The 14,630-nt window shown below is 37.5% G+C and overlaps 1 protein-coding gene across 5 annotated transcripts in view; it reads right to left on the reverse strand.

Moving 5' to 3' along the window:
- RFTN2 (raftlin family member 2) overlaps positions 1-12,240 on the reverse strand; it is a 33,216-nt gene extending 20,976 nt beyond the window's left edge. The window contains exons 1-5 of one of the 5 annotated variants that reach the window (XM_064433955.1): positions 11,921-12,240; positions 10,273-10,419; positions 5,192-5,375; positions 3,196-3,307; positions 956-1,268 (exon numbers count right to left, since the gene is read on the reverse strand). In XM_064433955.1, coding sequence (XP_064290025.1) covers positions 956-1,268; positions 3,196-3,307; positions 5,192-5,375; positions 10,273-10,411 — 748 coding nt within the window. In that variant the 5' untranslated portion in view covers positions 10,412-10,419; positions 11,921-12,240. Of the gene's footprint in view, positions 1-955; positions 1,269-3,195; positions 3,308-5,191; positions 5,376-9,382; positions 9,527-10,272; positions 10,802-10,866; positions 11,106-11,920 lie in introns of those variants that run through there. The other 4 variants (XM_064433954.1, XM_064433953.1, XM_064433952.1 and 1 more) reach the window with 4 other exon arrangements.
- Between the last annotated feature and the right edge of the window lie 2,390 nt (positions 12,241-14,630).

Here is a 14,630-nt window from a genome sequence, read left to right on the forward strand (position 1 = left end):
TGCATTAGTTCTCTTACTTAGATTACTTCTTTCTTTTTACCTTTTCCTCTTAGCAGCCAGGAGGCCTTAGAGTCTCAGTACAAGAAGTCAATATTTCATTTTCTTCACAGACTACGCCAAGCACTTCATCCTTCTACAACTAAGTTGTCTATCACAGCACCAGCATTTTTTCAATTATGCTTTTCCTTCCTATACTTCTAATGCTTACTTTTCTCTAAGAAATTCATTTTGTAACAATTATTGTCTTCGATTTCATGGTCAATGCATTAATTTCAGTGATCTCTTTCAGGACACTTCTTGAAGGCACGTTACCCAGAAAGAATCCATTATGAACGGATTTATTTGGTGTACATTATGTGAGTTGCCTGGAAGCATGTAAAATTATGGCCCTAGCTGGAAGGGGCTCTCTTTGTTGTCAGCTTTGAAACAGGCATAACTGGAATCACAACGTATACTTTGAAATCATTATGTGTTTATAATTTCGTACTGAGTAAAACTAAGTGTGCATTGCAGAAAATATAACAATTGCATCCTTCTAAAAGAAAGGTTTTTTGCTCAATATGTGTGTAATAAATATGTGGCAGTAAAAATCCTTTCTGCTTGCACAACATTCCAAGCCACAATTATACTATGGGTGATTTTGGGGGGTTTGTTTGTGGTCTTTTTTTCTTTAAATTGCAAACCAGAATTCTGACAGTACATCTACAATAGTATATATGAAAATTGAAATATCATTTTAATATATTTACTACAGCTCACATACATAAAACAGAAGGTAAATATTTCTTCTGCTTCTTTTGCTGGCAATTCTTTTAGAAATATGTATGCATTTACATATCCACCTTCCAAAACCAGTATTTGGTGCAACAGAAAATGCTGTTCTTCTATTTTTCCCAATGCCTCAATAACTCAATTAAATACCTTATTTCTGCAACAAACAAGCAGTATTTATTACCATCTCCTTTTCGTGGTTTAGAAGTGCTGACTTCTTTTCCAAACTGGAAATCTGAATCCTCTAGGAGTCTGCTTTCTCCATGCATTTCCTCCTCTATCCCACTCTCAGATGAGTGGCCGCTCAATGTCCCTTCGTTCCAGTTTTTATAGTTTTCCTCAAAGTTTTCTCTTCTGTGCTCCCGATTTCTTCTGCCCAGCGTTGATTCCAGCTCTGCACCTCCATCTGTGCTTGTTCCATTACAGGCTTTAGGCTGAGGAAAATGCTGTGTTACAAATCCCACAAACTTCTTTCCTCTTTTAGCAGCTTCATTAACCTGCAACACAACATAAACTTAGCTGCAAAGTCATTTCAGAATTGCATGGACCTTTTTCTTCTTTAAAACTTGTATATACATGAACCATTTCACTAAACTGCTGAGGACATAAAGGCCTAACACTGTATTACAGAAGGGTGACTTGTCTTTGATGCTGCCCCTGCTACAAAGTAAATGGAAGTTTTCCAGCTTGTCTTTGGAGTCAGGCCAAGAAAGGTGGCCAACACTGGTACTGACCTCAGAGTACACAAAATCCTTCATTTAGAACAAACCCAAAGTATTTTATTTACTGTGTTGTATTGATAAGCAGTACGGTAGAGCTATAAATAGTATTTCTCTAAATATGTGATGCCAGTCATACTAAAAATACTTCTGTAGTATTGGAGGTCAGTATCTCTCATGAGCCATGAGTCATTACCCCCTGGTTCCCTTGGAGCTACTCAGCTTTGTTATTACCGAGGATAGTGGAGGAGCAGAGAGAGGAGGGAGCTAGAAGCAAATGAAGAGCCTCTTATTCAGCCAGGGGTGCCTTCCCTGCACTCGAGTCTCAATACACAACTGTGACACGTGTGCCACCTGTGGGATGTGTCTGTTCTTGGAGGTGGTTTTCTACCTCTGTTAAGCAGTGCTGTCATTGAGGAAGTTGACCCCACTGACACCTTGTACTACAAGCTCCCCTGTGAAGTAAAATCCTCACAGGCCAACACAGGAGCTTCAGCTCACAAAGAAGACATCACATGGGAAGTACTGGATTAAGTGAGGGCAGAGGGGGAAGGACCTTTATTCAGTTTACTCATATAAGCTATTAATCCCCAGAGTGAGTAAAAAACCAAACAACTGATGGTACTGCAATCCCTTTTTAGTACCATGATAGTGACACTCTCGTCTATCTACTGCCATTATTTATGTACAGCAATGATACAATATGCCAATCACTTGGGTTATATATACAGAGCTGCTGCTTCAAGGACAGCCAAAATGGTTTTAAATTTAACAAGCCACAGAGAAAAACAGACAATACAATAATCTTTTTGCTGAAACACCACAAAATCTTATTGTTTCATTTCTTAAAAGAAATACTAAGATTTGTCTGGATTATAATGGCTCTGTGTTTTTAAAACAGAGCATTTTAAAATAAAATTATTCTCACATACTACTTCTGTAACAGATATGCTTCCAAGACTCCATCACTGCTCATTTCAAGTGTGTTTTTCCTTCTAATCTCTGTCTGCTACACTACACCACCAACCTGGAATAGGTATATATATATATATATTATAAATGCATAATGTAATCACATTTTAAATTTGAAACACCTGACAAAGTCAAAACAAGCCATTTATAAAATATAAACAATTCTTGAAACTTCAAAGATCATTAAAGATCTCCAATATGCTTTTCCTTCAACTACCCTCCTTGGCAGCTAATGTGAAAGATATCACTAACTCTTGTAATAACAATAGCTTCCTGTTTCAGCAAGTCTTCAATTTTGCAAAGGAAGTTAAACACAAAAAGAACTAGAACTGTAACTTGCATTCCAGTAGAAGTTTTCTGTAGCTATATAATGTTTTCAAAAGCTGTGCTAAGTAAATATTTACTACAGTTCCTATACATGTTGTATTTTTTGTTAAAGAATGTAAAGAACACTTCTTCTTAGGTACTTAACTCAGGAAAAAAGTTCACATATCATGTAAGTATTTTATAAAGAGAGACCAAGCTTGAGCCTGACTTTCCTTTCAGTGAAGACTTCCAAAGCTTTACAGGGAAACTTAGTCCTACATTACAAATGTAACACTTTTCTCACTTTGAGAAAAATTTCGTAGCTTCTATAAAATAAACACAAAACTAAAACCACAACCACTAAATATAACTTACATGTATGATATAAACAAAAATCTGAAGAGAAGCTGGAAAAAACCTCCCTTACCTTTTCTAGCAGTTCTTTCACTACTTCATTTGTCAGTGTTTCATATGTTAAAGGGCATTCCTCAATCACCAGCCTGGGGTGTCTTTGTCCTCTGGGTGCTGTGTGCTTCTGGCTAGAACACAGAAAGAAAGCAGTCTTTGTCAGGAGTTTGCTGCCAACTTGAGCAAATGCTTGCATATAGAATTCTTTTCTTTTGGGATAGTTATGAATGAAATCCTGACAATGCTTCTTCATACTAGTTAGAACTCAATGGGTTTTGGTATTTTGTTGTTTCTTACACAAAGTGACAGGTACTGTGTGTTTCAATGCCAGGATAAGAATATTAATATTTAATAGGAATTTCATCTGAACACCATGCAGAGAGAGATTTTGGAAATTAAACTTTACTGACAAACAGCTCTGCATTCATAAGAAATAAATGCAAACACACAAATTTAAACCATAAATTAAGCACAAAGCAGGTTCAGTTTTGTAGAAAAGATACTATGAATAGAAATGGTCCTATTACCTTTCTAATATTCTGCTGCTTAGTTTTTGTAACTAAAGCAGAGCTGCAGCTGTTAAATGAAACAGTATAGGCAAATACTAGGAATACAATAGAAAGACACTTTCTGAGGGTTAAATAATGTTTAAATCTCCCATATTGAAGCTGACAAACTCTAACTTCCATTTAAAGTTACAGAATAGTACTCATGTTTCCTCTAAAGCCAGCTGTGTCATTAGTCAGACAATATTTAGTGTATGCCAATAATATAACTGGATTTTATTTGATGCTTTTTTGTATAATAATTTCATTTAGAAAAGAACATCAATTAGACACATTCAAATATAAAAGCTAACTTTCCAAACAATAGTTGGAAAAAGTGTATTTGCCCAAAGCAAAACCAGCCTTGGTACACATGGCACCTGGGAAGGAAACTGGAACCTATGCCAGTTTCACAGGAAGGCTGCAGAATCTTAATATTTACCCATTCAAGGGCCTAAAAGTTCAAACAACAACTTCCAAAGGATGTCACATCTACAGGGATAAGGCAAAGTGTGGGAGCTGTGTGCTGGCAGTGTCAGCTCTTGGAAGCCCCAGCTCCAGGGCAAGCATTTTGTTTTCTTACTCAACCTTTTGCCCACAGGAACAGCATTCACCTTGCTTGCAGATGAATTTATAAAGGTTAAGTTGCATGAACAGCAAATAATGCTGACAATGCTTGTTTAATCAAGGGGTTTGAGAATTTCTCTCAAATGAATGTTTTACTGGAGTGGCAGCAAGGCAGCTTCCAATTCACACCATCCCAGTCCTCAAAGACAAGAACCTTTGTGCATCACATAAGGACTCAGGAGAGAAGGGGAAGCTTCACAGCTTTTATTGCTGTAAGAAATCCACTTCCTGGTTACTTAAAATAAAAACAAGAGGTTATTTTCTTTGCATTCAAAGGAACTAATGAACGGTAACATTGCTTTGTATGTGTTCTTTAGGATCACATGGTGATTTTAATTCAGTAAATACAGGAGTAATAAACAAGACCATGGATCTGGAACATAACCCAGCCCTTGCTCTCTCTGTGTCAAAGCTTTTGCTATGTCCTCTGATCTAGAACGATGATTTCCTTCTTAATAAGGAAAAATCCCAAACTATCCCTGACAAATTAATTCACAAACGATGTCATTTTCCTCTGGGAAAGACAAAGTTTTGAAAACCAAGAAAAAGCAAGCATGAGACAGTTTAAAGCAGCTTATTACTCTCCTAGTATTTTGGTTAATCTAATCTAATTTTATTTGCTGCAAGTTCTAAAACAGATGTTATTACACTTTGGATTTTTGTTAGGATATTTACTAACACAAAGGAAACATTAGGTTACTGTGTGCTTAGCACTAATTAAAGACCTTACTAACTGGCTAATCTGAGGTGCTCATTTCAAATGAATCAATTATGAATGCTGAGCAGCCCATTTACAAATGGCTTCAGTAAAGGATCAGTGTATTCAAGTGATTTCACTGTTACCTTAGCTTTAATCGTGAGAGCACCACTCGATACATGTGGCTGGCAGGGAAACTCCTCCTCCGTCCCACTGGCAGCATTATGGGATGCACAGCTCCTACAACATAGCCTTTGCTGTAATATTCTTCCACCCGAGATGCTATATCCAGCACAGAACTGATCTTGATAACTTCTGGATTTGAAGAAGCTGAAAAGCATTGAAAGCAGAAGAGAAGCACACGATACTGTGTAGTCTATAAACATTTTGGGTAAGTTCCTTTTATGTAGATCCCACAAAACCTGTCCCCAGGCATTTATTAAAACCTACAGTTCTATTTACACAAGAAAAAGCAGATTCACGGATGATTCAACACTATTCAACTACTTCAAGTACCTATTTTTGCAACTTAACACGATCTATTTTTAACATACTTGGCAACATATTCTGTTTGATCAAGGTCTGCCAAGCTGATTTAAAAGCTGTGCTAACATCTAAACACATACTAGAGCTGAACTTAACAAAGCAACTATTTTGTCTAGACAAAGCCTTAAACATACTAATGCAGTAGTCCTCAGCTCTAGTTTTCAGGTAAATTCCCACATAACAGATTTAAGCCTATGACAATTGATTTGTTTCCATTATTTTTTTTTCCCTTAGAAGTGATCTGAGGAGTATCAGTTGACATTTTGACAGTCCCAGTTCCTTTTTTCAACAGACTTACACAACACCTAAATAAGTCACTGATTTCTAAGGAGGGTCCTTCTCAGCATGTGTAGGCATTTTGCATCAATAGACAGCACCTGGATAATACATTATTGTCAGGGAAAACTACAGAGATAAAGGGAAAACTTCTTGGAGAACCTTTTTTAAATGATCCACAGCTTTTGCAAAGAGAAAAGGAAGATTCCACACTGGTAACAGATACATATTCTGCTACAGTCAGTCTGATGTGTCAGTAATTCCTGTTTCTCTCAAGTACAGCTGGAACTCTAGATGCTCTCAGAAAGCAGGAAATCAATACTCACACACAAATAGCAGCAGAAGAGTCATTATGCCAGCACAGATTTGCCAAAGCTTTCATCCTTTGCGCTTAGGAACTCCGATAACAAAAGAGCCTGCCTGGAAATCTGCTGCTCTATTGCTGACCCCTGCTCCAAGCACCCTCCTTGACTGGATCCTGATGGATCCCTCTCTGCAGGACCTTCTATGCACTAAGACCAGTGCCCATCTGCATTAAAGGATGCCTCAGTCAAAACTAAGTGACCTTGCAACACTTTTTCCAAGATTCAAATAACTGTAATGTGCTGCCCTAAACACTCCCTTTCAAAGCATGCAACTGAAAAGAATTAAATACACTAACTCTTCTTTGATTCTGTAATTTAAAAATGTATAAAATAAGAAATAAAGTAAATGCAATACCACAAATCTTTCATCACTTTGCTGAGTTAATTTCTTGTCCCTACCTTCTCTTGTCTCTCTGCATTATAGTGCAGGTCAGCAATTAGTAAGGAATTTAAGGACCTAAGACACAGAAGTCACTAAGTTTGTCTATCCTGCTGTTTTAAACTATCATAAGTCAGAGATATGACTCCTTAGTTTGCATAAATATTTTATTCTAATACACTGAATTAGAACTCTGCTGATTCACAAGTAGTGTTCTGTAAAGCCACTGTACTGCATTCCCACTATAAAATGTGGATAATATTGACATACTTACAGTTACTGAGGGCTTTAAAAAAAGACCACAAAAACGCCACAAACTATCAGAAACTAGTACTTTACAACACTCAAATGCTTTTTAACACTACTTTCTACTAATGGGAAAAAGAATGGTGGCCTACTCTGCTTGTCACTGCAAGAGCCTTAACAGAAAAGCCATGAAGAAGAACCAGAATAATTTATACCCTGGGAAACACACACCACCAAAAATTATCACCAACATACATATCAATGGTTCATTGCTGATAACCAGCAAATGCAAGCTATTAAACTGAACTGTCAGTCATTCTCAGTCACAAGGACAGGGCTGTTGCACTTTTCCTTTAAGCAGACAGTGTATCACAACTTCCCTTTTGTAAACAGATGATATTTTGTCATTAGCAATACCCCCATGCCATGATACCACTCATTGTAAGTCCAGGAGCCACATGTATTGAGAAATAACTGCTCCATAGCCACAGACCAAAAAAGCAGGAATGATGCAATATGATCATCATTTCCCTGATTTTATAAATGTCTTAAACCCTTTTTCATAAAACAAGTTTCCTTCCTGACATGCTCTCAACAGGTAGCCAAAACACTGTAGCAATAACAACTCCAGCTAACTTTCCAGCTGCATAGTAAGCCTCAGATGCAGGACACTGAAGATGATGACAAAACAGCTATTTCATACATATTCACACTGGTATTCAGAGTGACAAGAACTTGACAGCATGTCATCTTAGCAGGCTGCATCAATATTTCCTCTTTTCCCTAACAGAAGGATAGCGGATAATGCGAAAGCATTCTGTATAGCAGAAATTCATAAACTATCCCTACTTTCTGGTTAAACTGACTTCAAAAATAGCAGCTGTTTGTGTGATTGGGGTATGCTTAATGACTGAGATCTTGGAATTTACAGTCACTGACTAGCATTTAAAATTACACTTCAGAGCCCACTGCTCCCTCTTCTTTGTACTATTCCAGTCCACTAAAAGAAAAGATTGGCTGTGATTTTTCTTGTTTGGGATTCCCCTGATGCCCTTCATCCTCCATGGAACTCAAAGCTAATTTTTACAGTAGGGATGGGAGCATTTTGGGGACCAGGAAGGGAGAAGCCAAGGTTCAGTGCACAGCTAATATCTAGTTAAGATGCACAGGGACTCCAGCCAGCAAATTCAGACTACAGCATGGTTGACCTAATCTGCATCATGGCCTGGGAGAAAAGATCAGGGACTGCTGAAAGTTTACCCAGCAGGCTCATTTTGACTTCACATTGCATGTACCTGATAAAGCATAGAATAAGGCATATTGAATTGAAATTACACACTTATGCTTGCTATACTTTTATCTTGATACAGGACATGGTTTGCTGTAAGATCTCAAAATGTTATTAAGTACAAATTTTCTGTTTTACTTGGTGCAAGATCCAGTGGCAAGAAATCACCTGGGCACACAGAAATCTCCTATGCAGAGGAAGACTTTGTTCTGGAAGTAGGCAAAGCAGAATGAGTGCCATAAATACACGGCTTGACAGCAGAGCAAAAACTTTGGCCTGAAGTGATAAAGGGCTCTCACTTAGTTTAGTTAAGCCAAAGGACATTCAAATAGCAACAAGTACAGGAGCAAGCTGACTGAAGGAAAAAGGAAAAAAAACTCAGTGTGTTCTCCACAGTACTTGAGCCAATGCACACATTTCAGAAACACTCAGAATTGAAAAATGCCTCCAAGACAGTAGATATATGCCTCCACTTTCTTTTTCTGTATTCATCTTAGCTCTAAAAATAGAGACTTCAAAAAAAAAAATTTAAGGTTATATACACATATCTAGAACCATTCAACAGAAAGATACCTTTTTTTACAAATCCCCTCACTTCCAGTAAGAAACCTAAAAAAGAGTGAGGTAACTCTGAAACTGATCTCAGCTATTTAATATTCATAATTTCACTGAAGCAAATCAAAACAATAGAAAAATTAATCTTTACTGCTGTACTCCTAGGTTATTAAAACAGAGATACACCTTTAATTGCACTTGGTTGATGGGCTATTACTTCAAAGGTCACAACCACCTTTAAAACAAATAATTCATAAAACACTATTAGAAACTGTAACTTGAAAACACAGCAAAACTATCTGGAACAGATGCTATTTAACAACACTGAATGCTCTTCAGTTTCCAAAAAATTTATCCTTCATATATCAGTAGACAATACTATTCAGTAGTACGTATTAGGCAGCCTAGCTTTATTTCCAGTATCTTACCACGACTTATTTGACAGTTTTGTTTCTTCAAAAGGAAAACAACAGTGAGAAACTTTTTGTGTAAATAAACAGAACAAAGTTAGATTTCTAGTACTTTATAACCTAGCAGAATATATCTTCTATTAGTATCTCACAGCTTTTTAATGAAAAGACTCTTGTATTTCAAATAAAAATATTACAACACTTAAAAATAATCACAAGCCAAGTTTTGTTTATGAAAAAGTTCTTGTAATTGCAGTAAGACCTGCACTTACACTGTTTCCCTTTATCCAACCCTTCTAGTAACAGCATTTACTTCAAATCCTCACTATTAAGCATTTCCAGTAGACTGGGTTGTTAGAAAATGCAAGTTACTATGAAGTGACTGTAAAACGGAGCTGTCTGTGCTCTGAGGGCAGCCATCTGGGCTTGTTTATGTTTTCAACTTTGTGGAACAGGGAGTTGCTCTGTTAGAGATGGGACACCCTCGGGAAGGAAGTATCCCACAGAGCACTGTCTGCCTCCAGCTATGCATACAGATTTTGTTTCATTTCAGTCACAATTTCAAAAGACTATTCAACAACTACAAGTAAAGCGTTTGGGAAAAAAAGTAAGACAAAACTCAGACTCTTGTAACAGAAACTTCTACCAAGAGACTGCGGTGGGCAAAAGAGGGGAAGTTACTCCTGATACACAACTAAGAAACAGACTTACTTCTGCATAAAGTAACAAGGACAATGACAGCCTGTTTTCGGAAGTTGAGTGCATTTAAAAAATTGTTATTCAATTAAGGCTCAGGCACAGTGTATTTTCTGAACCGTCACACTGAATTCAGACAACCATTATTCAAAGCGAGTACGGATGGCAGTATCTGACTCACAGGAAACTAGGGAAAAATCTCTTAACAGTTTCTAGCCAGCTTCCTTAACGAGGACAGTTGTATAATTTGGAGGGTTTGGTTGTTAAAAATACTTCAGCAGTTTCCATTGTAATTTTATACAAGTAAGAACCTTCGTCATGATTTGTGTTTCAAAATAAAAGTCTTACATTTTGGCTAGCTTCGATAAAAGTGCCTAAGATTTACTGTAAGTCAAACAAGACAAAACTCAGTTAAATCCTGTTCCTTCTTATTTCAAAACAGTAAAGATACAGCATAAAAAAATACCTTCTAAGGTAAAATCCAGCAATACATATTCATACGCAGAATCCGTCTTTGTTTCAACTTGTGGTCTCTTGAGTGTAGAAAAGATTTTTCCAGGGCTGCTATCATCTGGGTCTTCCAGCTTTCTCAGTCCGCACCCCATGGCAAGATCTGCAAATGATTAAGTCGCAGGAAAAGGTGGGGGGAGCAGCAAGATCTCTCGCTCTTACTACAGGAAAAAAAAAGGAACCAAATAATTCCCCTCGATTTTTTTTCCTATTAGCTGTAAATCCAAACAGAGAAAAAGTCCAGCTCCCAGACCGAAAAGCAAAGGTACTTTCCATTCATTTTTAATGTAGAAGCAGTAAGCTCGTGATGATTTCAAGCCACAAACTTGGTTAAGGGTAGGTTTGATTTCGCAGCAACATTAGAGCTGCTCCCAACTAGCAGAGATTTTCCATGCCACGTCAATTTACAGCCAGCCCCTATCAGTGCTCTCTTGCAGAGGACACCAATAGTGCTTTGTTTGTCCTTCTAGACTGACTGGGTGAGGGGGGGCGAGGGGGGAAGAAGAACTGAAAAAGAAAGTTAGAGAGAAACTTGTCTGTCATTACTTACCTCCAGAAGTTCCCAACTGCAGTAGAAAGTCAGACAGGAAAAAAGCAAGTTAGTCAGAATGAAAGAATGAGAAAAGAGCCTCAACATGGTTGGAGATGAAAATCACTTCCAGAAAGGAAGTCAGCTTCAAGAGGAAATTGCTTCTGGCATCTCAAAGGGTAGAAAGGCAAATGAAAAGCTGTTTAGTCCTTATTTTAGATTTCAGAGTTGGCTCCTATTTCCTTTCTACAGGGACTTTGTTACAGAGAGAAAAAAAAACCCAACAAAACAACATGAACATAGTGTAACAGTGTAAAAATATGTAGTAATTTCTTGTCCAGAAAAAGCAATAGGAATCTTTAGCATAAAAAATAACTTATGTAACTGGCTTTGAAGAAGACCAAAAATAATTACACTGAAATATTCCTCATTTCAAATGGGAAAGTCTCTGTCAACACTACATATAAAAAAATGACAAAACTTTGTTTTCCATTACTCCTGGTATTAAACAGAATCCTTTTCTCCTCTGTTAAACTCACCTTAGCTGGTGCAGCCACAGACTTTCAACATTGTAAAAAGTTTTCAAAATAAGCTTTTCTTTAGGTTCTCAAAATTCAGTATAATTTTAAGGGCTCTCATTACTCTTCCATTAACTATTGCAAGCCACTTGTAACTGCATTATACCTGATGCAGACCACAAGAGTGCATAGGGAGAAAAAAAAACACTGAGTGATTTTCTGTGGCCCTGCTGTTCCCAGAATGAACTGTTAGAAATTTGCCTTTTTATTTTTAAGCACCTAAAGAAATTAAGAGTCTTCTAGAGAAAACAGAAGATTCATAACACCATTGTAGATTATATGAATGGCACATTTAAATTCAAAAGGCTTTTCTCCTTTTTTCATTGAAATATATATACCTTATTAAATATGCTAATATTTTCTATTAAAAATAACTCCAAGTTAGACATTAACTATTTGTGGGTTTCTGTTCTACTGCAAGCAAAGTGATCTAACTTTAAACTTAAGTAGTTTAGCAAGAATAATAAATTTAGAGACTACAACCTTTTGAAACATACCTTATAGGTTATAGTCACTTAATTCTAGAAAAAAAATTAAAATCACTTCATGCAGAGCCTGGAACTGAAGCTGTAATTATTGCAGTCTTTAAAACAGGCTCCCAGGTGCTGAAACAGAAAGGAAATCCTCAAGCATTGTCTTCTCGATTAAAACCTAGGAAAACATATCAAATATGCAGAATTCTTCATCTTCTTGAGAGTCTTCTCACACAGAAATTGCTCCCAAACATGACTTGTTTTTCAGTAAAGGCTATCCCTGAACTGTTGCCATATCAGCCATACATGTAGAGTCCACTCAGCCTTGAGAATCCAGCTGCTTCATTCTACACACCCCTTAAGATTCATTGTAACTGCTTGTATGAAGCCATGGCATGAGTAAGATAGCTGCAAGTAAAACAACTTTTTTGCAACACTAGTCCAGTTGTCAGCAGGCCGCTTTTTCATTTTTACTTGGCTTAAAATAGCTACATTTTTAATGAGGCCATTTTGAACGTGTATTTCAAACTCTTCATGACAAGGCTTACACAATATTACAACCCCCTCACCAAGATAGGATTTTCCATAATATAAACAAACTCTTACAACACCAGGGAGAATCACAGTTACAGATAAAAGCAATGGTCTATATTCTGTGCAATCCTAGATAAGTATAAATAGTTATAAGCTTCCAAGCTGGAAGTCAGTCAACAGTTGTCATAGCAGACTTGACTCAAGTCACTAATAAAACCAAAGGTTGCACACACCAAAATACAGAAACCAAAACAAAATCAGCAAGAATGAGCAGCATCCCCCACTGGAGTTTAAAACTGCATCAAAACACTTGAATGACTCAGGAGAGACACAGGATCACAAGATTCTTAAGATTCAAGAGCTGCAATTTCCTGTTACCAAGTGGATACAAACTACAAAAAATCTACTTCCACTGACCCAAAATGCAAAGGCTCTGGGAACGGGTATCAGAAGAGAGCAAATCCCTACAACTACCCTGTGATTCACCAGCATCTTGTATTTACAGCGTCCCTCTGAAAGGGCTTGGGACTCCTTCCCTGAAGCAGGATATAATTTTTAGACTCTAAAGAAGGCAAAGACAGCCAGACAAAGGACCAATGAGTCCAAAGGAACTTTGTCTCCATGGAAGGCTTCCAGATCCCCCAAAGTTTTTGTTTGGATTAAACAGAAAAATGATACCAAGACAGCAAGAGAAGCACACCAATAGGGATGTGTGTCCCATGCTGGATTACTGGCTGGCCACTGGCAACACAGGATGAGAAGCAGCAGCAGCAGCTCTGCACAGCAGCTCTGACCAGACTGGGAGACAAACAAGCTTTGCTGTCTACCCACACCTCAGGGCTGTTCCTCCCTTTGCTCGTGATCTGCTTTGTTCCCTCTTGTCTGGGGGAGGTTTGAAAGCTTTTATGTGGGAGGCATTTTTGTTTCTCGTTACCTTACTAGGCTTATTGAACAAAAGGACACCACACCATGCTTGAAACTGCAGTTTGGAAATAGATGTCCCCTGTTCCTGACTCTGTGCTAAGCTGCAATCACTGTGACAGCCAGGGCAGGCTCTGTCTATGGCCTTGGTGCCAAACGAGTGGCACTGGCATCCCTTTTTGATGAAATCTCTCTTGCTAGAATTGTTAAGACAACCTTTCTTGAGGTTTGGAACATCTGTGACAAACCCATCTCAACACAAAGCCTATTTACAGGAATAAAATTCTTTACTTCTCCAAAACCCAATATGATCTGCAGAAGCTATTTAATAATGCAATTTAAACGCTTCCTCCCCCATTACCTTAGGAGATCAAGAATGGGAGATGATATCTGATCACAGCTTCCTCTTGACTAAAACAATGAAATGTAAGGAAAATTATTAAAACAACGCAAGTACACAAAAGATGTTTCTTGTCTGTATGAACAATATCTAAACTGAAACTCAGGGAAGATCCTAAATTACTGAATCTGCAGTTCAGTCAGCTATACCAGCATAGCAAATGTTATCCTAGACACAACTCTGTCTCTTTCTGGTTACCACACTGGCTAGTGAGTCAAAAGCAACAGGAATCATATTGCTTTAATGCTACATTAACTTCAAAAATAAACAAAACCTGCAGTATTATGATTTTACATTTCAAAATATAAATCACAGACTTTGTGAAAGGGCTATAGAATTTAAGGTGCATCACAACCATGACACAACTCCTGCTCAATCCCATGACTTACAACTGGATGAGTATTCCAAGAGGAGAACATCTCCCACCTTCCAGCCTGTTAGGCCACCACTGGGAAAAAAACATTAGTCTGGGCAGCTTGTATCAGTGAATTTGTTACAGGTAAGCTCGTCAGGGAAAAATTTTGAATAGGAATGGATCTTTACTGGTGGTACATTCTCATAGATGTACCACCAGTAAAGATCCATTCCTATTCTCAAGGGTGATGTAGTGAGCAGCATAACTGCAAATATCTTAAACCTCTACCAATTAACTAAAGTATTGTTATTAATAAAGATTTCACTAGGACCAAAACTGACTCAATGAAAAACCAAAGGCATACTCCCTCTGACAAAGTCAAAATGCAAAATATTTGGACCAAACATATTTCCTATTCGGGCTGAAACGTTTGCATGTTTATAAAGGATACATGGCAAAAAAAAAAAAGAAATCAGCATTATTATTGGTTATAGATAAGTCATCACTGACAAAATGTAAGCAGA

The sequence above is a fragment of the Passer domesticus genome, chromosome 10, assembly GCF_036417665.1.
Source record: "Passer domesticus isolate bPasDom1 chromosome 10, bPasDom1.hap1, whole genome shotgun sequence".
Lineage (NCBI taxonomy): Eukaryota > Metazoa > Chordata > Aves > Passeriformes > Passeridae > Passer > Passer domesticus.